This window comes from Phoenix dactylifera, chromosome 16 (assembly GCF_009389715.1).
Source record: "Phoenix dactylifera cultivar Barhee BC4 chromosome 16, palm_55x_up_171113_PBpolish2nd_filt_p, whole genome shotgun sequence".
NCBI lineage: Eukaryota > Viridiplantae > Streptophyta > Magnoliopsida > Arecales > Arecaceae > Phoenix > Phoenix dactylifera.
In genome coordinates, this window is record NC_052407.1 from 11,288,848 (window position 1) to 11,314,081 (window position 25,234).

The 25,234-nt window shown below is 41.5% G+C and overlaps 2 protein-coding genes across 2 annotated transcripts; one reads left to right on the forward strand and one right to left on the reverse strand.

Moving 5' to 3' along the window:
• Positions 1-7,568: 7,568 nt before the first annotated feature.
• On the forward strand, positions 7,569-10,908 carry LOC103705714 (tubulin alpha chain-like). The gene is made up of 4 exons (XM_008789538.4): positions 7,569-7,840; positions 9,229-9,463; positions 9,565-9,935; positions 10,026-10,908. Exons 1-4 carry the CDS (start codon positions 7,748-7,750, stop codon positions 10,680-10,682), a joined length of 1,356 nt encoding a protein of 451 aa, XP_008787760.1. The 5' UTR covers positions 7,569-7,747; the 3' UTR covers positions 10,683-10,908.
• Positions 10,909-12,966: 2,058 nt separating this feature from the next.
• LOC103705715 (dnaJ protein homolog) lies at positions 12,967-15,731 on the reverse strand. The gene is made up of 6 exons (XM_008789539.4): positions 15,373-15,731; positions 14,566-14,728; positions 14,317-14,455; positions 13,928-14,204; positions 13,638-13,836; positions 12,967-13,549 (listed from the first exon to the last, which is right to left on the reverse strand). Exons 1-6 carry the CDS (start codon positions 15,520-15,522, stop codon positions 13,230-13,232), a joined length of 1,248 nt encoding a protein of 415 aa, XP_008787761.1. The 5' UTR covers positions 15,523-15,731; the 3' UTR covers positions 12,967-13,229.
• Between the last annotated feature and the right edge of the window lie 9,503 nt (positions 15,732-25,234).

Consider the following 25,234-nt stretch of genomic DNA (forward strand, 5'->3'; position numbering starts at 1 on the left):
TTCTCCCCTCTCGAGATCTAACCATGTTAAAACTAATGCACTAGAGTTTGACATTCAAATGAGTATATCAGAACCGATACTCTAATATAGCATTTGATAATTTCTTCGGGATAAAAAAGGAAAAAAAAATAATTGACCATATCATGCTAGATGGTAATAACATCTATGTGTACTAGTGTATTTTTTTCTTTATTAGATGGATGGTGATAAGTAATGACATCCGAACAAATGTTTCCATTGGAAATCAAAAGGAAGAAAATAAATAAATGCAATGGTCTAACAATAAAATCTATATTATTTGGGGGTTGTTTGATTGCCTGCAATTATAATCGACTCCAATTGAAGTGCAAGTATCCAAAACAAGTGTTGGGATACCTCGAAATTGTAAATGCAAGTTGTAGTTCAACTAAAATTGATTTCAGTTCCACGTACAACAAATCTTATAATTAAGAATGTCTCTTGGAAGAGATCTTCATGCCACTCCAATTATTTCTTTTCTCTTTCTCCCCGATGACTTTGTAGTTACGATAATAATAATACTATTACTAAATGAATATTATAAAATATTATTATTAACAAAATAATATTATAATAACAATAATATAATACTATAATATATTATTATCACATTATATTATTAGTTTTACGCTATTATAATAATATTAATACTATATTATATATATTACTATATTGTAATATTATAACATATTGCAATATTAGCTATTTAGCATTTAACTATTAAAGTGCTGGCGGGGAGAGAACAAAAGTAATGATGAGGGACTTGGCATGAAAATTATTTGAACCAACAAAAAAGTTTCAAAACCTACAAGAAAAATTCATACAATAAAAAATCCAAACCCGAAAAAGGCACAAACTATGGAAAAGGAACAAATGCAGGTTGTGCAAAAATATTCTCACAACTTCGGGTTGTGAAGGGTTGATTCAATGCCCATGCGGTCCCAAACAAAAGACAACTAGTGTAGCAGGATCATTGGGTCCCAGCTATAATGGATGGGCTAAATTAGTGACCAGAGGCTAAAGGTGATAGATCCTGGGCACAATCCTCCGGAACGGACACAAAGGTGAAGTTATGTATGTGGCTGAAACGCATGAATGGGAATAGATGCGTGTGGTATGTTGGGTCATGGCTGTCATTGAGAAAGCCATATTTCCAATGCTCTTCGTTCAAATTTAGAGGTTTTGGGTCCATTGATTGTGAATGGGCCACTACAGAATCTCTCTCTTCCCCCTCTTTGCATTTCAGTGGAGTCAACTTTTTGGGTACTTTTTATACTCTCTGTTTAGATTCGACTCTATCGAGTCCAATATGTATGTCTTGTAGCACCCATTGGGTCCATGATTGTAGCTTTCAGGCTATGTTCAAAGGAAATCAAGTTCCCTTGGACTTCTACCGGGGCTAACAGGCTAAATTGATCAACATGTGTTTGAGGAGGGTTAAGTCTGAACACCACATAGGGTAGTCTAGAATTTTGATCATGGTGATCTAGGATTTAATCCTTCTGTTTGGTATGAAGGATGGATGGAAGTGTGGATGGCAATAATTTGCTCCTCTATTTGGTATAGGAGAAATGAAAGAAATGATGGATGATATTTGCATGACATTTTTACTACACTACTCTTTGACAAAAAAAAAGAGTGAAGAAATATTAGGTTTTTATCAAAAAATTAATGAAAAGTAATTTTGTCAACTTAGAAACCTATCTTTTACATGCTTCAAGCATGTATCCTTTCTTGCATCTTTCCAATTTGAAAGGACAAAAATTGATGGACCAGGATGGATAGAAATGGACGGGGCCATCCATCCTTTCAACCTCATCCATTCTCCCTCTCATAATTAATCCTAACCAAACATAGGATAAACATCGGCAAAAGTATATCATGAACTATAGCAAAATAAATCTTTTTGTGCCATCATTTGATGGCTACAACCAACTTAAGGGCAGCCAAGCTAAAATAAATCTTTATGGATGGTTTGATCACAGAGACAATTGAAGAAGGCAATGGCTGCAGCAGAACTACATGGTGATTGTCATTTTGAGTCATTTGGAAGGAGCTGATACTTGCATCTTTTATACATAAAGAATGCTTCTTACATTTTCTTGCAGATGCTTGTTTCTTTTTGTGCAAATGTGGGTAGATGAGACATGCGAAAAGGAGAATATGTGCACAGCTGAAAGGTGTGCAAGTGGGAGGCTCCCCCTACTCCCTCCACCATCTCCACGCGGGATGCTGCTGTAGTGCTAGGAAATCAAGCTTGATATATAGGTTGGATGCTTATTTCTGTTTGAGTTATAATTCAAGAATGCAAAAAAAAAATATGTGAAAAAAAAATATTATAAAAAACTTTTTTACCTACCTTATAAGATAATTATTATGCATATTTATAGTTGACAAAGTATAAGAGATTACAACTAAAATGATATAAATATAGAAAGAAATAACAAATAAATTCTTAGGCGAAATTCTTCAAAATTTAGTATTCAGAATTCAAAATTTCTAGAACTATGGATCTTTTGATATGGAGTTGAGATGAAGATGATGGCAATAAAGAATTTTGTTTTTTTGGATTTACTTGTCTGAGATTCAAACCCGGTATTTTTAGTGATGCAATATAGCCGCTAGTATTTTGGCTGAAGGGGACTATTAAGCTAATTCTAAAGGCATAATTTAGGAAGAAGTACTACATGTCATTGTCTTCTTAACTTGAACTTTTGAACGACAAGGTTTAAACTTTTAAATGATAGCATATTGGCATATTCCTGTTACATCACATACATAAATACATAAATATATAATAAGGGAAGAGAAAATAATTATTGTTACAGCATATTACTTAGTTTTATAGCTGTCCACTATAACATAAATAACAGCTTTTAGTTTTACTTTTACATTTATCTAAATAAAATACTATTACTTTTAGTTTTAGTTTTACCTCTTTTAGCCACTTAACACGAGAATTTCTTTCTCTAAACAAAATATTCTTTCAAAATTTAATTTTGTGCCAAGTTTTACTTCGAAAGTGATTGTGGTTTAAAAATAATATTTTTATCCAATAAAAAGTGGATGAAAAGTTAATGGCATTATTTTCAATTATTGCTTTTTATTTTCCGCTATAAACAAAGTTTGCCAAATCAATACTAGAAAAGATACGCACGTCAATGACCAATCCAACACGATACGGATCCATGCAGATCATTCTAGAAAGTACCAAAATAAGAAGAGCCGAAGAGAGAAAAAGAGGGTGGGAGGGAAGGGGAGGAAAGGGATGGAGAGAGATGGAGAGGAGGGGAGAGAGAGGGGGTTGAGGATGTGATCTATCGTTGTAGAGCTTCAAGAGCTCCAAATCCAGTAATGGGGACCGAGGGAGAGGGAGGGAGCGAAGGACTGAGAGGGTTGACTCACCTAGGCTTCGCCAATTAGGGTTTTGGCTTTCGATGATGGAGCTTCGTGGATGAAGGCTTCCTTCTTCAAAACCACAAGCAATGAACCATGGGGACCAAGGGGAGAGAGAGATAGGGAGGAGAGGGGGGGGGGAGTCGACTCACCTCACTGATTAGGGTTTTAGCTTTCGATGACAAAACACGACTTCTTCCAACAAATGGAGCAAGACTTTTTCGAAGTGACAAGTGAGGAAGGCACAACCAAAGAGGCTTACAAAATGACTGGCTAAATTGTGCCAATAACTTACCAGCCCGGTTTGGTACACCCGAACCGGCTAATTCGATACAATCTTTAGTTATAATTATTATTATAGTAATTGCTATAATGATTATTATTTTAATATAAAAATCTATTTTTTTGAGGCAAGTTACGGCCCTAATAACTGTTACAATTAACAATAATAGTATTGGTAGCGTTGTTTTTAATAAGTCGGCACAGTAGTTAAAATCTTACTACTAAGCTCAAAACAAACTTACATCTATACATACATACATACATGTGTATGATAGTTGGAGCTCGTTTGGTTCGCGGGAAGTATTTTTCCTCCTAAGAATATGATTCCTGAAAAACAGATTCCTAGGAAGAGGATACCTAGGAAAGTACTTTGGGCATGTTTAGTTGACCATGGGAAAGTGACAGATTTTCAAAGTGCTTATGTTTGGTTAATCATCCACTTTCCTAAAAAAGTTATGTATAATTTTTATTATACCCTTAATAAAAATTAGGTGTTTAATGCCTGTTTAATGCTTTTTTAATGTTGAAGGGCCTTTTTAGAAAAAAAATAAAAATAAAGTGATTCCTGCTGTCTTTTCCATGAAATGTGGGAATCATATTCCCATGGAAATACAACTTTTCCATATCTCTCCTTTGAAAAGTCCAATCAAACAAGAGGCATCTCATTACTTTCCTTCTTCCTTTTCTCGCAAACCAAACAAGCCTTTGGTGTTGGAACTGCACCAGGTCTTGTTGGATTTTGATGCAGCCTAGGCTTTGACCAAAAAGAAAAATTTAGGATTTTGGAATCGCTCTACGCACAAAAACCTTTTTAAAAGTTCGAGCTGGAGCCCAAACCAAACGCAAACTTGAGCTAGACCGAAGCCCAAATGGGCCAACGACTACATCAAGACTAGGCAGACCCGTGTCCGAAGGCTGAGCCCAGGCAAACCCGACCCAAGGCCGAGCCCTAGCAGCGAAAGGCATGGGCATGTCTTCCTTCTCTCCTCACTCTTTTTGCAAGGTCTCTTTGACACTGACCATGGCATGAAAGAAGTGAATATAAAGGAGAGAAGACAGTAGCAACATCATAGTGGAGAGAGGAGGGAGACAGAGAGGAGAGAGGCGACATGGGAAATATACGTCTGAGCAGGGACTATGGATTTCCCTTTAATTATTTCAGAGATCTATGAAGCTCTAACCATCTCATAGCAACCCCCTTCTCTTTTGAGCGATGATAAATATGATGCACAGAGAGCACACGGCCAAGCTGGTAAAAGCACAGCTTTCTTAGGCTCAGGTCATGGATTTTAATAATATTAGGGGCCCTGCTTTGGGGAAGCTGGTCCTGTTTGGGAGAAGGGGATGGGCTGCCTCCTGGTTAAGCCTACAAGTTTACTACCCACATTCAGTGACAACAAACCAGTTATAATAGACTTGCCTCATGAGATTTTGGCTTATTTCCCTAGTGATTCCTACAGCCGGACCACTTGCAACCACTTAGGTCACATTTCTTTTCTTCCCAAATGCAGGTCACTAGGTGCAGTTGGGCATTTGATTTAGATTTCTTTTTGTTAAAGTCTACAAGTCACATATGATGACTTGGATGCCTGTGTTATTTGCTAAGGAAGTGAGTGTCTTTAGTGCCGCTTTGCCGAAATCCTATCAACTTCTATTCATAAATCATGGATGTTGAGAGCAAAACTTAAAATTCTCAGACAAAGCTGGCATAGCATCCCCATTACCATGCTGGCGTTTGATGGACACCTTCTTGTGCATTGAGACTCAAAAGTAGATTGAATATTAAATTCTGCTGCCAGTCCTTTATGCATGGACTAGTAGTCAAAAAAGCTTAAGCTGCCGAAAGAGGACCGGCCTAGGCTAATAAATCCATGCGGCATCTCTTTTTTTAATCAATATGGGAAGATGGTAATCTCCGCCTCCTTCTCCAACCTTATGAAACCCTCATCACAGTTGGCTCCTACTTGAGAGAAAGAGCCAGCCTATGGACCTAATCTTATTAGGTCCTCCTCAACTGCTAACCTCGATGAGAGGCTAACATGACATATCTGATATCGCTTGTCATGTATCCACAACCTAAGAGCTAAGCTGTTGAGAAAAGGACCAGCCCGATCTCACAAACCCAAGCTTAGTCAATGCGAGACTACGGCACAAAGCTACACCCAGTCTATCCTACCGAGCATGAGAATAATCTAGAGCTTTGGCTTGCCCGCGATGCACCATAAATTGATGTCGTTGGTTGATTATTTTCTAAATTTTGTTATGTTTGTGCCAGGAGTTTTGAGCTGAAGAAACAAAGTTGCAGTAGTAGGGCTGCTGTCAACTTACCGTGGGAGGAGAAAGCTAACATGTTGCAGTAGAAATAGCTACCCGAGTTTGCTTGAAGGCAGCAATAAATAAAATATAAATAATCACTAGAGTAAGATATTTTTAAAGCAAAAGGCCGTTGAAGCGTCGCATCACGCACAACTACAACTGGCTCACCCGTTAAACTGCCCCGAAGGTACAGATTACCCAAACCAACTCCGATTTCTTCACCCGCTAGATCTGGATCAGACGAGACCAGCGCGAAATGGACCAACCTTGAACGGAATGGTGGTTCCGTAATTTAATATAACTTTCAGCCCCCTTTGAAATCGAAATCAAACAGCGAGCGGCAAAATTAGGGGTGGTTCTATATACACCCCCCCTATTGCTAAGGACACCCCCCAAAAACCAAAAAAAAAATACCCAAACTAACCTTTAGTGTAATTACCATATTGCCCTTGAAATTTTCTCAGTACACCCCCTTCCTCCTCACTGCCGCCTCCTCCTCCTCCTCCTCCGCCTCACTGCCGCCTCCTCCCCTCCCCCTCCGCCTCCTCCCCTCCCCCTCCTCCTCACTGCCGCCTCCTCCTCCTCCTCCTCCGCCTCCCCCATCACCCCTCCTCCTCCTCTTCCTCCCCCCTCCCCCCTGCGCCCGCTTCCTCCTCCTCCTCCCCATCCCCCACCTCCCCGTCCTCCTCCTCCGCCTCCCCCCTCCTACCCCTCCTGATTCCCCGCCTCCCCCATCACCCCTCCCCCTCCTCCTCCTCCTCCCCATCCCCCACCTCCCCGTCCTCCTCCTCCGCCTCCTCCTCCTCCTCCTCCGCCTCCCCCATCACCCCTCCGCCTCGTCTTCCTCCCCCCCTCCCCCCTGCGCCCGCTTCCTCCTCCTCCCCATCCCCCACCTCCCCGTCCTCCTTCCTCCTCCTCCCCATCCCCCACCTCCCCCCCTCCTCCCCTCCACCTCCCCGTCCTCCCCTCCACCTCCCGGTCCTCCTCCTCCGCCTCCCCCCTCCTCCTCCGCCACCTCCTCTCACTCCTCTTCCCCCACCTCCCCGTCCTCCTTCCTCCTCCTCCCCATCCCCCACCTCCCCCTCCGCCTCCCCCCGCCTCCCCGTCCTCCTCCTCCGCCTCCCCCCTCCTCCTCCGCCGGCGAGGTGCTCGTTGCTCGGGAGATGGCCGGGGAGGTGCTTGAGGCGAGGTTTTTTGGGCGGAAGGGAGAAGCCGGCGGGTGTTTTGGAGGGGAAGAGCGGGGTGGGGGGGGGTTTGGGGGGTGTAGAGAGCAATTTAGGTGAGGGGGTGGGGAGGGTGGGGGGTAATTTAGGAATTTTGAATTTTTTAGGGGTGTCCTTAGCAAATGGGGGGGTGTAGAGAGTATTTAATTTTTTTTTAATTTTTGGGGGGTGTCCTGAGCAATAGGGGGGGTGTATATAGAACCACCACAAAATTAGGCACAAGAACGTGACGTTTAACGGCGCCAGGTTGGTTAGCTTCTCTCTCTCCGCTGCCAGCCGTCCGTTTCATCACGGCCAACGACTTCCGTTAAAGAGAACACCCTGGCCTCCCTGTCCCCCACGCTCCACTCCTCTACAAAACGAGAGGCGAGGCGAGGGGGGTGGTGGCATCGGAAGGCGTCTTCGTACACGCCGGCCTTCAAATCTCTCGTCTTCCTCTCCTCTCCTCTCTTTCGCCTTCTCGCCGTAGTTTTCTAGCTCTTTTTCGCTTCCTTTTTTTCTTCTTAGCGAAGATGAGAGAGTGCATATCGATCCACATCGGGCAGGCCGGTATCCAGGTCGGCAATGCCTGCTGGGAACTTTACTGCCTCGAGCACGGCATCCAGGTTCGATGTCTTCCTTAGATCTGCCTCGATCTGTTCTATTTTTCTCTTCTTTTGGATGATTTTCTTGGTTCTTTTGGTTTTCTTCGATTTTTCTCGATAGATTGATGTTGATTTGTTCTATTCTTGTCGGATTATGCTCAGATCTGGGTTCTTGTGATGAAATAGCTGGAAATGTGGCAAATGTGTGTTTTACTTTTGTTTATCACAGATTTTTCTCATGAAATTTGTTTGTCCTTCGATCTTTTCTTTGGATCTACCACAATCGGTTTCGTTTCCGTGTTCATATGTGCATTTCTTGAGTTTTGGACCTTTTTTTGGCTGGCGATGGCTCGATCTATTTCGTCGAATGGTTATCATTCTTGAGATTCTTGGTAGGTTTGTGGTCGGATCTAGGATTTTTTGGATTAATTAGTCGGAGATCTTTAGGAACTGTAGGTCTCCCCGTAGTTAATGGTTAATGTAGCCGCTCTAGATCTTAGATCTAGGGTTTTGTAGGCATCATCACCGCAGATCTGGCGGAATGAAGGGTATTCCTTCAGATCTCGGCGTTTCATATGGCGTCTTCTTTTTTATTTTTGAAAATGCAAGTTTCCCCGTCTTTGAGATCTGCCACCGTCTCATTCTCATTATAATTTTGCTTGATCTGAATCGCCAAACCCTCTTGCAGTGTTTTAGTTCTTTTTCTTCACATGGAGCTGTAGATCTTGTCCTATCTATTGCTATTTTTAGCAGATCCTGTAAACTGAGTATTGTATCCTTAGATCTAGGCATTTGATGATTTTCTTCTGCTTTGTGGATAATTTGGTTCCCAATTTTGTGTCTTTGAGACTGTCAAATCTTGTTACCTTCTTGATTTGCCGTGATTTGAAGTTGTTTGCCCATTTCTTTACTGGATCTTTAGTCTGATCTGTGAATGCTGTTCTCTGGGACAATGTGTGCCGAATCTATGCTTTCATTCCCTTAATCATCTCTTCTAATCCATGGTTATCATCAGCATTTGTAGGTCATGTGCAAATTTAGCATTTATTGATGATGTCAAATGCCTTGTTTATATCTATAATTTTGTTCGCTATGGATCTTCTAAGAGTGATTTTCTTTGTTCTTGCCTTCCTTGCTTTGTTGTTTTATACCAGTTTATATATGCTACAGAGAAATTGAATGCATGTCGTACTTGACCTACATATAAACATGGTGTCTTTACATTGTTCATCACGACAAATTCATAAACATATATGCTGTACTTGTGCGATCCTTTTTTTTGGTTTTAGCCATTTTACTTCGAACAAAGATTTGCATCCGTTTTCCTTCCTTGGTTTGGTAATGCTCTGCACTGTTAGTTTTCTTTTTTCTTTCTTTTTTTCCCCCTCTAACTCTGTGCTTTCTTGCAGCCTGATGGCCAAATGCCCGGTGACAAGACCATCGGCGGTGGTGATGATGCATTCAACACCTTTTTCAGTGAGACTGGTGCTGGAAAGCATGTCCCTCGCGCTGTGTTTGTTGATCTGGAACCCACTGTGATTGATGAAGTGAGGACTGGAACCTACCGCCAGCTCTTCCACCCTGAGCAGCTCATCAGCGGCAAGGAGGACGCTGCCAACAACTTTGCCCGCGGCCACTATACCAGTAATCTCCCCATTCCTTCATCCCTTGATAGATTTTCTGTGCATTCCTAGTCTTTCTTTTCAAATACCTAATAATATATATATATGCTCGCATTTTTGCAGTTGGCAAGGAAATTGTTGACCTCTGCCTTGACCGTATCAGGAAGCTTGCTGATAACTGCACTGGTCTTCAAGGCTTCCTTGTATTCAATGCCGTTGGCGGAGGCACTGGCTCAGGCCTGGGCTCTCTTCTCCTTGAGCGCCTGTCCGTTGACTATGGCAAGAAGTCGAAGCTTGGCTTCACTGTGTACCCCTCTCCCCAGGTCTCCACCTCCGTCGTCGAGCCCTACAACAGTGTTCTGTCCACCCACTCCCTCCTCGAGCACACTGATGTTGCTGTGCTTCTTGACAATGAAGCCATCTATGACATCTGCAGGCGCTCCCTGGACATCGAACGCCCTACCTACACAAACCTCAACCGCCTTGTCTCTCAGGTCCGCTCTTGCTCCTCATTATAAAATGGCCTGGTCTCTTTTGAATTCGTCTTTGACGGTTTCTGATTTCGGTCCCGTTGGTACACGCAGGTGATCTCATCTCTGACTGCATCTTTGAGGTTTGATGGTGCCCTGAATGTGGATGTTACTGAGTTCCAGACGAACCTGGTCCCCTACCCAAGGATTCACTTCATGCTTTCCTCGTATGCTCCCGTTATCTCTGCGGAGAAGGCCTACCATGAGCAACTGTCTGTTTCTGAAATCACCAACAGTGCTTTCGAGCCGTCTTCCATGATGGCAAAATGTGACCCTCGCCATGGGAAGTACATGGCTTGCTGCCTCATGTACCGAGGAGATGTGGTGCCCAAGGACGTGAATGCAGCGGTTGCCACCATCAAGACGAAGCGCACCATCCAATTTGTTGATTGGTGCCCAACCGGCTTTAAGTGTGGTATCAACTACCAGCCACCTACTGTTGTGCCTGGCGGTGATCTGGCCAAGGTGCAGAGGGCTGTGTGCATGATCTCCAACTCCACCAGTGTTGCTGAGGTCTTCTCCCGCATCGACCACAAATTTGACCTCATGTATGCCAAGAGAGCCTTTGTTCACTGGTATGTTGGTGAGGGCATGGAGGAAGGTGAGTTCTCTGAAGCTCGGGAGGACCTTGCTGCATTGGAGAAGGATTATGAGGAAGTTGGGGCGGAATCCGCTGAGGGTGAAGAGGGCGACGAAGGTGATGAATATTGAGCGGCGGTCTGTGTTACTCTTCTATCTTTTGTTTGCTTATGTGGTTCCCCATCTTTTTCATGTTTGTTGTCCGTTAGTTGTGGCTGTGTGTTCCTTTCCTTTCTTGGCCTGGTTGCTAATACTTTAAGCATTTGTACTGTTTGAATGTTGCTCTCGCTGGAGTTTTAATTTATAAAAAAGTTTTATTATTAAAAAAATAAAACCAATCTTATCTTCTGTGTTAGAACTCTTTTCTTTCTTAGTCCCATATTGGATATGTGAATACACGTTTTCTTAAATAGAATTTCTTTTCCAGGAGGGTGACCATGAGGAGAATAAGATCAATTTGAACAATATCTACTTTATGGGACGTGGTCCACATGGGACGACGTGCGCATAGGACGTCGTACTTTGGACGCAGTTCCTCATAGAACTTACGATGCGGACGTATGTCCGCATGGACATTACTATGCGGAAGACGTCCTTACGTCTGCATAGACGTTCCTATGCGGACTCCATCCGCATAGATTTTACTATGCGGACACTGTCCTCATAATTTATGAACGGGACATCTTCCGCGTAGATTTTACTATGCGGTCATCATCCGCAGAGACATTATTATGCGTATGCATATACGACCTCATAAAAGTACTATGATGATGATTCCCGCATAGATTATTCATAAGCGGACGACTAACCCGCACAGAGTCCAATGCGCACGCAGGTCAGCAGATATATCCTTCCTGTGCGGACGCATAGGCATCGTTATGCCCAAGATGTCCTCATAGACATCATTATCCGGAAGACAGCATCATAGACAGTACCATGCGGATCGTGTCCGCATGGACAGTACCATGCGGATCGTGTCCGCATATGCATGCTATGATGTGTTGTCCGCATAGGCTTACTACGCGGATCACGTCCGCATAGGCTTACTACGCGGATCACGTCCGCATAGTCTTGCGCATAGGCATCACTATGCGGATTTTGTCCGCATAGGCATCACTATGCGGGAGACCGCATCATAGACAATACCATGCGGAACATGTCCGCATAGACAGTCTTGCGGAACATGTCCGCATATGCTTGTTATGAGGTGTTGTCCGCATATGTTTACTATGCGGAACACATCCGCATAGGCTTACTACGCGGATCACGTCCGCATAGTCATTATGACGCGGTCCGTGTCCGCATAGACAATATTATGCGGTTCATATCCGCATAGGAATTATTATGCGATCTTACCTTGCTTCCGCATAATACGTACTATGCGGATGATTCCGTATGGATATTCCTATGCAGACGACTAGCGGATAAACCGTCCTATGCGGACGCAAGGCCGATATATATATATATACTTTTCTATGCGGAATCATGTCCACAGAGATACGTTTCAATGGTTTTAATCTTATGTGTGACTTTCTTTTCATGAACCTGAAGTAAGCTAAAGATATATATGAGCAAGCGACATGAGGTGACACTTACAGGCGTACATGCGAGACCGCTGCCACCGGGCTTGAGAACTAAAGCTAAAGCTAAGGATTTTTTTTTTTCTTCTCCTATTACTCTTAGATTTTCACTTCAAAATCCAAAATAAAATAAAAATGTTGTGCTATTTGTATGATAAAAAAAAACTATACTTTTCCCAATACAGCATTTTTTTTTGGAAATACATATGTTGTAATTTTAAAAATATAACACTGATGGTAAGCCTTGGCTGTTGGACGTGGCACCTTGCCGGTGGTCTGTTCATTTTGTTCATTTCTAACACCTTCTATTTTCATAAATTCTACGTTTTAACGACCATTGAAGCGACAACGCCCGCCACTTGAGACCACTTTCAGCAGTGCTGCGGGTCTTCTTCACAAGAATACACAACGCCCGCCACTTGAGACCACTTTCAGCAGTGCTGCGGGTCTTCTTCACAAGAACACACAACGCCCGCCAATTTCTGCCTGCATAACCTTCCCTAGTTAAAAAAAGATAAACAGCACTCATATAAACAATTAGAGGGGAAATAATAATCCCGGCTCCATCATGGATTGAATCAAAATCAACAGACTTGAATAATAAGCTCCGGCAACTGCTTTATCTTTAACAAGATCAGACCAGCCAGCATTTCACACCCAACTCTTATTCCAAACTCAGCAAGTACGCATATATCTCTAAATGCCAAAGATTTTAGTTTGCGCTACAGGAGGCTTTCAAAGCAACCGTGCATAACTTTGTTTTCAGCATGCGTCCATATTTCCAGTTACCAGAATTTCAGATTGACTATAAAACAACCTTCAAACGCTGGCGAGAGTTTGATGAAGGATTTATGGCATCTTTCACAACAATCAAAACCGAAACAATTTTAAAGACAGACACCATATATAAAAATAAAACATTTAGAAGGAAAGGGTAAAGATTAAAGCATTCAACAGATAACCAGAATTCACCAGTTTACTGTATAGTTACCACAGCAAGATGAATACCACATCAGCAAATAGGGAGCAACGACTCCAATAATAGCCAGCAAAATTAGTCTGTAGACGTGGGCATTGAACCAGAAAGGCTATTGCTCTCTCACTGTTGAGCGCACTGCACCCTCTGAGCACCACCATGAGCCTCCTCATCCTCCTCGTATGCCTCCTGAGCTTGGGCCTGCTTCCTCCTCATCTCCTCCTCTATGTTAACATCATGAAGAGTAGTCTCCTCGCACTCATCCAGCTCCATGTCCGTCATCTGGGAAACAGGCCTTGGAGGAAGCACGGCTTCAAGGGCTTTGCACTGCTCAGGCGCCAACGAATCTGGGAAATCCACAGTGAAGTGGATGTAGAGCTTTCCCCTCATGAAGGGCCTCTGGTAAATCGGCATCCCCTCATCATTTATGGCCTTGAATTGATCTGTTCAGCAATCAACAGATTGTTAGAATAAAATGCATCAGGCTGCCCCCTCTCCTCACACTAGATTATTCTCCACAGTTCGCCTTACCAGGCTTGACAATTTCCCCAGGGTTAGACTTGATAAGCAGCTGCCTGTTATCCAAATGAGTCAAGACAAACTGGAAGCCACACAGGGCTTCAGTGAGGGACAGCGTGCTCTCATAGAAGAGATCATCGCCCTTTCTTTTGAACTTGGGATGATCCTTCTGTTGGAGCACAAACACAATGTCTCCCGTAACCGTATCAGGCTGCATACAAAATTCACCAGCATCAAGCATCAAATTTCTGATGACTCTTACACGAAGCTCAAATAGGTCTTCCATGCAAACAAGAACATACCGCTTCATCTGCCTCTCCAGGGAAGGTTATCTTCTGGCCATTCTGCATGCCCTTCTCGACCACGACCTCGAGAACTTTCTTCTCCTGCACAACCTTCTCACCTTTGCACTGCGGGCACCTATCCTTCTCATTGATGGTCTCTCCAGTTCCCTTGCACTCATTGCATGGGTGCTGCATCTGTTGAATCATCGAAGGTCCCAGCTGACGGATCGAGACCTTCATACCTGAACCCTGACAACCAGAGCATTTCATGGAAGCTCCGGATTTGGAACCCTTACTGCCATCCGAATTAGGATGCGCACGCACGTTAGAAACAATGATCGAAAGCTACCCAAAGCCAGAAAACAACGCACAGCAATGTTAGCAGCGGAGAAAGGAAGAGAGATTACCCCTTGCACTTCTGGCAGATGACATTTCGTGAAAGAGAAAGCTTCTTTGCTGTCCCATTGTACAGATCTTCCAGAGAAACCTTGAGGGGATGGATCACATCTTCTCCCCTCCTCTGCCTTCGGCCCCGGCTGCTTCCACCTATTCATTCATCCAAGCCAACATCATAACCATAAGCAAGATCTTCCCCCATTAGAGAACAAAATTATCTTACGCTCTCATCTAGCAAGGGACAGACAGACAATGTTTACCTCCAAAGGGGTTTCCACCGAAGAAAGATTGGAAGATATCAAATGGGTCGTGGCCACCTCCACCGCCCATTCCTTCCTTGAGGGCATCCTCACCATACTGATCATAGATCTCACGCTTCTCAGGATCACTCAGAACCTCATAAGCCTGGGCCAATTCCTTGAACTGAAAGAGAGCAACATAATTTCCAGGTCATCTTCCATCCAGGGCACTACTAGCCATTAACAATTATAAAGAATACATCCAACAATCACAGCAAAGTCCCTTTTTTCTCATATAAAACACTTCATACATAAGGCTTGAAACATCTAAGTGAAAGAAAGGAAAAAAAAAAGCAAAACTAGGTATTACATAAACAAAGATTAATTATTTTTAATAAATCTAAAAGGTATCCGAGGAAAAATTTTAGTAGAAAGCCAAACATCCATGCCTAAATCATCTCAAATAAACTAAATATTTGAAACAAATTCCTAATACAAAGACATAAAGATTGTTCTGCGTCACACGATGAAACCTGATCTCCTCCTGGCTACGTCGGCCCCAATTTCCCCTCAAGATAATCATTAGCATCACCAAATTATCATGAAAAACCTAATTGTTCCCACTTTCCATAAAAGATCTCCAGAGATCCATCAAAAGATACAAGAAACAAACAAATAAATGATCCAAAAAAGCGAAATTTCCTAATATCGACGTGAATCAGACGTCATCTCCAACTATTCAGCCGCCGATCCATAGATCTATGAATGCCGATCAGATCAAGAGAGTCTACAAACGATCTAAAGACAAAGGGATCAACAAATCGTTACCTTCTCGGGGTCGCCTCCCTTGTCCGGGTGGTTCTTGATGGCGGCTTTCCGATAGGCCTTCTTCAGGTCATCCTGCGACGCGCTCTTCGAAACCCCAAGGATCTCATAGTACCTTGTGTTATCGCTCTTCTTCGGCGCCCTCCCGAACATCTTCTATCGCCCAAAAATCCTCACCTAAATCTCGATCCAAAGAACGAAACACTCAACCGATCTCGATCAAGAAGGGAAAGCGGAGAACCCTCTAGGCGTCGCGAGCGAAGGGATTCCGATGGCTTTAGGTCAAGGGGGTGGATGATATAAGGGCGGGTCGGTGGGGAGGGCGGTCGAAAAGAAGACTCCAGAAGCTCCTTTCCTTCGGGGGCGAACGAGAACTGTGTCCGTCGGATGGTTATGGACGGATGGGATTGCAGTTCTAGAGTTTTCTTGGTTGTCGATGGCGCTTCTGGTCTTTTCGTGGAAGGTGTGGTGTGAGTCCTTCACGGACTGCGAGTTTGTATTAGCCGATCAGGTGGGAACACCCGTTCTGCCGCCTCATGGATGACACGTGTCATAATTGATTGGCTTGGGAATAAGATAGCAGCGTGCGCTGCGACACGTGCGAAACGTGTGGCTGGAGCCTGGAAGCACCGGTGGGGCTGGAACCGATGGTTGTTTAATGAAGAGTAATGCCTGTTTAGTATCATATTTTTTTAAGAAAATAAAAATTATTTTTACTACTTCTCAAAAAAAAAAGAGGAGCAAAAAAATTTTACTCACTTTTTTAAAATAACCCCTTTAACTTCTCTTAAGCATTTCAAATCCCCTAAATGCCCCAACTCTCTTTAATTTTCTATCATTCCGCTTCCTTCCCAACTCCTTCCAAGATCCTGACAATCTTATATCCACCACCTCCTTCTTACCCTGCTTATTCTTATATATGACCTTTTTATTTCTTGTGTTTCTCTTTTTATCATTACTAGCCTCCTTGTCCTCAATGCGCATACCTCTTCGACACCTCCACCAGGGCCTCCATCACTCGCGTCCTCAACTCCCTCTCCCACTTCTCCCCCACCCTAATCGTGCTCTCTAATTGCCCCCATACAATAATCACCAACTTCGCCAAGGGCACAAGGCTGGTGGCATCCTCAGATGTCTCTTCCTCTATCTCTGGCCTCATTTACTAAACATATTTTTAGTTTTATTGTTAAAAGATAATAATAACTACCAAAATATGTTTCTATTGTGAAAAGTTTGAAAAAAAAGAAACAGAATTTATGTTTCTAATTTTGTTTAAAAAAAAGTAAAAATGTTACAAGATTGCAACCTAAATATTGTTGAAAAATCAGTTACATCTATCAATTAGTGTATTAGTAAAATAATTCCTGGTGGAGTTAAAAAAATTATCAAAATATTGAAAATAATTTAAATAAAATAAGTTGAAAGACTTGATATTTAATTATTTATATATATCAAAAGAATTTACCAAATAAAACATAATGAATTTATACAATGGCAACAAAATACTAGATATCGGGTAAATTAAAATAAAAAATAAAGATTTCATTTTTCCTCTTAAAATTTAAAGAATTTTGAAAAATCAATGGTTTAAAAAAAATTGAATAAAAAATGATGAAAATACCGAAAGAATGGAAGTACTAAAGATAAAAAAGGGAAAAAAAGTGGCTTTGCCAATACTTGACCTGATTCTCACTCAACTTCCTAAAGTAATAGCAATTGGTCATATATGGGTCACAATTAAAATTAGAACTCAAAAAGAGTTAAGTATGTATCTCATTAAATTGAACATAAGTCTAAATTAAGACTTGATCTCAAATTGGATTCATCATGGATCTCATGAAATTGAACCCAATCTACTTGGATATACACAAAGTTGAGTTCATCCGGTCCAAAAAGTTAAATAGTTTAAGTTCAACTTTAAAAGGTAGTCATGGTTTGCTTAAGATCTAACAAAAAAAAAATCTATCATGATCCATATCAAACGTTGAGTCGAATATTTCTCTAAATCTTAGGATACTAAATATATACTTATGTATTAAATATTATGGTTGTATTTGGAGGTTTTGGATTCAAAAATATGATTTTATTTTTCATGATTTGAAATATTTAAATTTTAAACAATTGACATTCTTTTAGGAGGTGTTTGATTGTGATTATAAAAATGTCTACTCAAAACAAAAACATTTAGTTTTGTGATTTGAAAATATTTTCGATATTTTGTTGCACAACTATAGATTTTGTATTATAAAATCATATTAGTATTTCAAAAATTTAAAAGTATCATGATTTTTCAGAAAATCCAAATACACCAATAACTATTATATATCGTATACTTGAAATTTTCTTTGGATTCGCTATATTTATGATAATTTACGCATCATATTCATGGCTATGAGTAGATCACGTAAAGTCTGTGACTGCATGACCAAGAATGCTTCTAGTTAATTTGTCTTGCTCCATATAAATGCAGCAAAGTAAGTTTTAGAGATCAATTTTGTCATGTTAGTTTGAACTTTTTTGACTAAATATTTGATCTTGTTAGATACTAATGCAGGTGCTTTTTAGAATTACATGTTACGTAGGTTAACTATTGAAACATAATTGGATCTATAAGAATCACATATAGAATAGTTGGACCTGATTTCACACAACTCCAATATAGTTTGATATATAAGATAATTTTGGTGTCCTTTCTTAGTACAATACATTTAATGGTTATTATTTATCAAATTTAGATGTGAACAGGTTTGGTAGATCTTAAATGACCTAACTTGCAATGGAAATCTTAAAGTATCTTAGTGGACACTAATAAGATTGATAATTTCAAAATAATTATTTTTATACTAAATAAATTATTTTTTTAATTTTTTCATTTGTTACAAACATAATTGTTTCACATCCTTACTCAAGGTGGCACATGGGGGACACGTGCTCGTTCAACCACATGGTGGGATTGGAACATGATAAGCATAATGGGATCTTAGGTGAATATCCATGTAAAAGCTTAGGCCGACGTAATAGGCAATATAGAGAAGCTAACTGAGTTGACTGAATGGTATCATGCTATAAGTTGAATAGACAACAACGAGCAATATGAATTATTACGTGATATGCAAAAAGCAGACATGACAACAAAATTAGGATTAATTGAGTCTAATAATTAGTGTAGCTAGTGATACAAGATCTTGCCATTATGATAAACATGAATAGTAGAGGATAGCTGGCACCAATTACCAAAATTATTAAGAAAGTAAAGGCCGAAGGTGGACCATCAAAATGTACATGTATGACGCAGTTTGTCTTCTAGTATAAATAAGTGGGCGTAATCTGAATGAATAAATCTTTCAACACATCAATAAATCTAGTTTACACTTATTTTATTTTATTTTATCTTTACTTTGCTCTTAGATTACCAATAGGACTCTACTTTTAGAAGTAACAGTAATAATAGATTACTTCAACCTAACCTTGCCCACACCCTATTCTATCCTATCTATCTTCTTTTAAATGGATGGTGTGACGACAATAAAAGTCTTTAAAAGTTAAGGCACATAGGCCCATGCTATTTTTATCATCTTCCTTCGATCATCTTTTTCCTAGCCAGTCCAATGCCAGTGATATGCCTGCACATCTATCACAACCCATCCATTAAGCTTATTACCCCTTAAGCTTGTCTCTCTATCGAGATAGGCGACAAAAATAATACAAGACAATATGCATTTAACACCAAGCCTAGAGAAACAAACAATGCAATTCAAGTCAAATAATCCAAATTTTGATTTGCGAACATGCATATACCTGCTTGGACTTAATTAAATTAGACTATATTTTTATATTCCGCTAACACACTTTCATTAATGAAGCAAAATAATAATTTGAGAAATTATGTATACAAAGAGGTTTAAAGTTTGTGTACCATCTGCAATGAGAAAAGTTAAATAACAAATTGCATCTAGTACAACTCAAACAAATGCACATTTAGAATGAAAAGTTATAAAAAAGGGGGAGGTTTGATTTTGATTTAGGTGGTCCCGCAAGGTTGCATGAGGTCTATAAAGTAACTTTAACATATAATTGGAGTATATGTACAAAGTGCTAAAGGTAATATTTATGATACATTGATCCATATATGCATATTAATTATTTTTTAGATTTTTTATTCATCTACCTATGTATTTTGCATATAAGGAAAGGATAGATTGGAAAGTCCAGCATTTGCATGAAAAAATAAAACAATCAGAAGGCAAAAAAAACAAAATAATAGTAATTTTCCTTTCATGTGCCTCTTTTTTTGAAAAGTGTATTAGTAACATATTAAATAGCCTATGAACCCCTAACTAGAGAAAGCAATTTAGAAATATTATATTAATAATGAATTAGAATACAATCTAATAACTTAAGAGTTAACTCTAATAGCAAGTAGTGAATGATCATACAAAGAGATCTAAAGAAGAAATTTTTGTGTGAATGTGGGAGAGCCAGAGAGAGAGAGAGAAAGAGAGCAAGTATGGTGTGAAAATTTTTGCAGATGGAGAATATGGGTATTACCCAATAAATGGTTGAGAACGGATAGTGGATCATGCGGGACATGCATGAGAGAGAGATATGAAAATAAAATGGGGTCGGATTGCATTAGGTTGGAGAAATCCTAATGGAGCCTAGGCTTGGTTAGTTTATAATTAAGAGATATAAAGATACAGTTAGGTGAGGGTTTGCTCTCAAGCCAACCTATAGAGTATTTTTATGCGATGGACTATACTTCTCTCAAAAAGAAAGGATATCTACACATCTCAACTTCAAAATTAATAATGGGGCATCCAAATCAAAATCTAAACCATCGGTTATGATCTATATCAAAAAAATACCTAGAAATCAAATATCGCATATTTTGATGGTTTATAATCTATGCATCATATAGTTACAAAAATGAATACTTTTTATTGTACTACTATGCTAAAATACATGCTAAAATATTTAAACTAAAAATCCAACTTATTGATCATGATCTACATGATTAAATATATATTTGTTGAAAATAAATAGATTCGATGCTTAGATTATAGTAAAATATGGTTCTTATTTTTAACCATTCATTTTTATATCCACGTAATGCATAGGGGAGAGACCATCTAAACATATGACTTTTAATTTTTGCACAATTTTAAAGGTATAGAGCATGATCAAAAGTATAGATTTGTAACTTGAATGTCTTATTATTAATTTTGAAGCCAGGAAAATTAGATATCCTTTCCTCTTGAGAGTAGCATAATCCATCTTTTTTTCACATTACATTATATTATATTATAACGTCAATATAACTATGTAATAATACAATGTTATAATAGTTAGACTATACAATTTATAGTATTAATAATTTTAAAATCGATGTTGTGATATCCAAATTAAAGATGGTTTAAGCTATAAATAATGCTTAGAAACTAAAGTGAACTATATTAATTAGCCATGTTTGCTCGCTATTTCGTAATGGTGATCATTTGGACACCACATATAATCCCAAAAGTCATGGCAGTATTGACTTCCTAGCATAGAATATCCACCAACAGTTGTAACATCCTCTAGGTGCATTAATCAATTAACTTGAAAAATGAGATAACAAGGCTGGAAGGGGATACATTGATTTTAGATAGATCAATAAGTTGCTGAATATGAATCCAATTTGCAAAATAGCATTATTTGGATGGTTGCAGATGTTCTCCGTCGATAACTAATGCTCGATGGGTACTTTATAATCTAGAGACCAGATGATAGGGTGATTGTGATGCAGCACCAGTGCGGGGAAGAGAAGAAGAAGGAAGAACAAGAGAGGAAGAAGGAAGAAGAGGTTCTAGAGACACAGGAAGAAGAGAAGGGGAGGAGGAGGAGGAAGAATAAGATCTGGGGGAAAAGAAATTCTTAATCATTCATTAAACCCTAATCATGAAAATAGTTCCCTATATATAGGGCCCAAATACACAACTTGCATAAACCCCCTTACACAACAATAAATCCTAATAAGCCCACAAATAACACAAATAAACCACAAATAAGCCCTAAAATGCAAATAAACTCAGAAATAAAATAAACCACAAATAAATTCCTAAATGCAAATAAATGCGTCTGGCTCAATCCGGAGGCTCAGGATCATCTGGATGAAGGGCTCTGATGTCCCCATCAACTCCTCCCGGGTGAGAAAAACTCGACCCCGTCGAGTGCAAGTCTGGCCGGCTGTCGTACTGCTCCAGAAGATCGGGGTCAAGGCGCTGCAACTGTGCTCTGGAAATCCACGTCACATCAGACTTTGGTCGACCTTTCCACCGAACAAGGTAACGTTGGTAACTACCATTCCTGGTTGAAATAACCTGCTCATCCAATATATGTTCTATTTGTTCTCTGCGTGCATGAGATTTGGAAGGTGGTGGCTCAACAGCAGGTAAGAGGTCAGGGTGTCCAACATGGGTAGGTATATCAATAAAGGGGTCAGAAGGCATGAATATTAACTTTTTGTATGGGATTAAATCTTCAATATTAAATGTCGCACTAATCCCATAGTCATCAGGAAGATCCACAACATATGCATTCGAACTGGTTTTCTTTAAGATTTTGAACTGTTCTGCACTACAAATTTGCAATTTCTTAAACGTCTCCGAAGAAAGTCGTTCAAACCTAATTCTTATCATGACGTAATCTCTTTCACTTAACTCATTATAACGTCTAGTTAAATCAGCAAGGGATTTATATTTTAAGTTATTAAAGTGACTACAGTTGCTGATTTCTTGATGCAATGAATGTGGATGTGATGCAATTGATTGTGCAGACTCAACGACTCTATACTGATAAGACATGAAAAACAGGTCTATGGGTTGCTTAGGTTTGTAATCAAGCACCACTTCGAATGGATTCATGCCTATGGACTTATGAACCGAACTATTATATGCAAACTCAACTGTTGGTAACATTAAATTCCAGGTCCTAGCATATGCATTCGGTCTGAGCCTATGATGTGGAAGGTTGGACAGGGATGCTCCGGGAACTAGATCGATTGCGCGTTGGATATCACGCATTGGAGAAAGTGCATCCGGAAGATCATCAGGGAGTGCATCATGAAACTCCTCTAGAAGAGAAACTACTACTGGGGAATGTTTAAGGTTGGACTCTGCATGGGTATCTTTAGCTACAAGTGCCAATTCAGGTGACTTGCTCTCAATATCTGTCACTACCTCTTCCACAATAGTGATGTGAAGTGGCTTGGTTGTGCTTAGATCAATAGTCTCCCTTTGGGAATCATTTTGGACAAAGTCTAATTCTGTAGGTTCGTCTTCAAAGTCTTCTTCATAGTCTTCTATATTTGGTTCATAGACTTCTTCGACATATTCGGCCTCTTGGTTCCTAACTTCTGGTTCAGTAATCGGGTAGGTCTTAGTGGAACATTGGGGCGCTATATGGCCGAATTGTTGACACCTAGAGTATTGGGTTTGGTGCCTAGGAGAGTGGGGAAGGACTACAGGTGGTGCGACCAAACCGATTTTAGTTTGGGCTGTAACAGGGGTTGGCGATTTAGGGGTCCTAGAATTTTGCACGAGCTCACGGATCTCTTGTTGGAATTCCTTGTTTCCAGCCCGCATGGCAACGATCTGTTCTAAGAGAGACCTCAAAATGTCGGAATTCATGGTAGCTACAGGGGTTTTAGGTTGATTGAGATAGTGCTCCATATCACTACAGGTTGGCTTGCACTGATGACACTGGGTGATGATGTGAAATGTAGTGTCACTAATGAAACCCTTATAAGTATGATGCAGGACCAGATTTGATGCAGGACAACCTACTAATGCAATCTATTATGATTTCAGAAATCAGCAAGTCTTCACAATAATAGCTTAAATTTAAATGTTGCTGATTTTTACTTCGGTTATTCAGAATTAAGGATTAAGATTATTCAATTTAAGAAATTAGATTGCAATCAAGTAGTACAGTTGTTCTGATCCTAAATCAATATGATCGAATAATGTTGAGAAACATCCTGTTACTAGGGTGTGCTAATTTAATGTCAAGATTTAAAGGGTAATAGGACGGGTTCGGAAGTGAGAGGTTCAATGTTCTGAATTATAACAGCAATATAAGTTTTCAAAATGTGGCTATCATGCAAGAGAACTAGAACATAATTAAATGAACAAGCCAGAAAAAGTAGAAACCTATCACCTGTGGCGGATGCAGTCAACCAGAATCGTCTGCTCGTGGAGTCTCGGACACGAAGTTGGCGCCGGGCAGAGCTAGCTGGAGTTATGGACCTGCATCTACAGCACAAGGCTTCCGGGGTTGTTGAAATGGGCTGAAGAACAATCTGGTTTGGGCCTGAGATCGGACCTGCAGCCGCTTGGGCTTGGGCCGCGCTCAATTGATGGCGCACGGGCTTGGGCCAGTACAGAAGCAAGAGCGGCTGGGGCCTTGGTTCGTGCGGGAAAGATGGATGGCCAAGGGGGAGAGCAGATGAGGGAGGCGACGGTGATGGCCAAGGGGGAGAGCAGATGAGGGAGGCGACGGTTGGGATGGCGGCCGAAGTCGGGGAGGTGCTGTGGTGGTGCTCGGGGTGGCGGTGGCGAGGATGGCGTGGGTCCGGTGTCGTTCACGGGAGACGTCCTCGGGTCGCAGTGAAGGCGGACATGGCAGCGGCGGCGGACGAGGCTCGGTGGAGACGGAGCCCGGCGGAGGTGGCGCAACAGAGATGGAGCGGCAGAGAGAAGGCTGCCGCGAAAGATGAGCGGCGGCAGACTCGGCGAGGCGGCGGAAATGGGGTTGGCACGACGGCGGCGAGGAGGAAAGGCGGAGCGGCTGCTGGTGGCGCTGCAGGCGGAGCTCGGCGACGGCGGCGAAGGGGTGGCACGACGGCGGCGAGGAGGAAAGGCGGAGCGGCCAGAGGCGGAGCTCGGCGACGGCGGCGAAGGGGACGGTGGAAACCCTAGGGTTTCCTTTTCGGCAGAACAGAGGTTGGTATTTTTTTTTTTTTTTTGAGGGGAAACACGTGCAGGTCACGTGATCCGACTTTTTTTTTTTTTTTTTTTTTTTGAGACACGTGAGATCATGTTGTTATAACCTTGGATCCGGTCGGATTCGGGTTGTCGGGCGTGAACCGCTCCGATAACCCGTTAGTTCCTCACGTGCAAGGCACGTGTATTTTTTTTTTTTTTTTTTTTTTTGGAATGGATCCGGGCTAGCAGAGAAATGGGTAACGGGTTTGGATCTTACCCGCTAGGTTTGTTTTCTTCAACCTCCCGATGGTTTTGGGAGAAGGCTCCGATCTTCACGGCGATGGCGGTGGCCGGGGCTCTGGGACCTATGGCGGCGGGCGGGGCCGGTCACGGGCTCCGGCCGGCGGCGCTTCCGGTGACGCGTCGGCAGTCACGGCTGCGGCTCCGTGACCTGCAGCGGGGGATGGCTGGCGTTTTCGGGTTTGCCACGGGTCGGCCGTGGGCGGCGCGGGCGAGCTGGTGGCGCTGCTGACGTTGTGCGCGGGGTGAAGGCGGCCGTGGGCGCGACGGGTGGTGGGATTTGGCTCCTCCGACGGTGGGCTCGGGCCTTCACTGGGCAGCGGCGGCGACTGATGGATCAAGTCAGAGAGACGCGAAGGAGAGTCTGGTGCAGGGGCTGTGGCTCTTTCTTCTCTCTCGGCTGCAGAACTTTTTTTTTTTTTTTTACTTTTGTGCGGGAGCCGAGAGAAGCTCGGTGAACCAGGGTTGCTCCCCTCTGCCCCTTTTTGTGCAAACTGAGAGGACAAGAAATCTTTTTTTTTTTTTTTTTTTTGTTGAGCGGACTGACAGAGGGAAGGGGCCTGTTCTTGTTGTTGATGGTAACCGAGGGAAAGAAAAAACTG

Bases quoted from the DNA above. Each gene is read 5' to 3' on its own strand.
- LOC103705715 (XM_008789539.4), bottom strand. From the start codon at position 15,522: ATGTTCGGGAGGGCGCCGAAGAAGAGCGATAACACAAGGTACTATGAG. The intron at 14,729-15,372 runs GTAACGATTTGT...GCTCTCTTTCAG, and splicing joins AGGGAGGCGACCCCGAGAAG to TTCAAGGAATTGGCCCAGGC. The intron at 13,550-13,637 runs GTAAGGCGAACT...ATTGCTGAACAG, and splicing joins TGGGGAAATTGTCAAGCCTG to ATCAATTCAAGGCCATAAAT.
- LOC103705714 (XM_008789538.4), top strand. From the start codon at position 7,748: ATGAGAGAGTGCATATCGATCCACATCGGGCAGGCCGGTATCCAGGTC. The intron at 9,464-9,564 runs GTAATCTCCCCA...GCATTTTTGCAG, and splicing joins TGCCCGCGGCCACTATACCA to TTGGCAAGGAAATTGTTGAC. The intron at 9,936-10,025 runs GTCCGCTCTTGC...TGGTACACGCAG, and splicing joins TCAACCGCCTTGTCTCTCAG to GTGATCTCATCTCTGACTGC.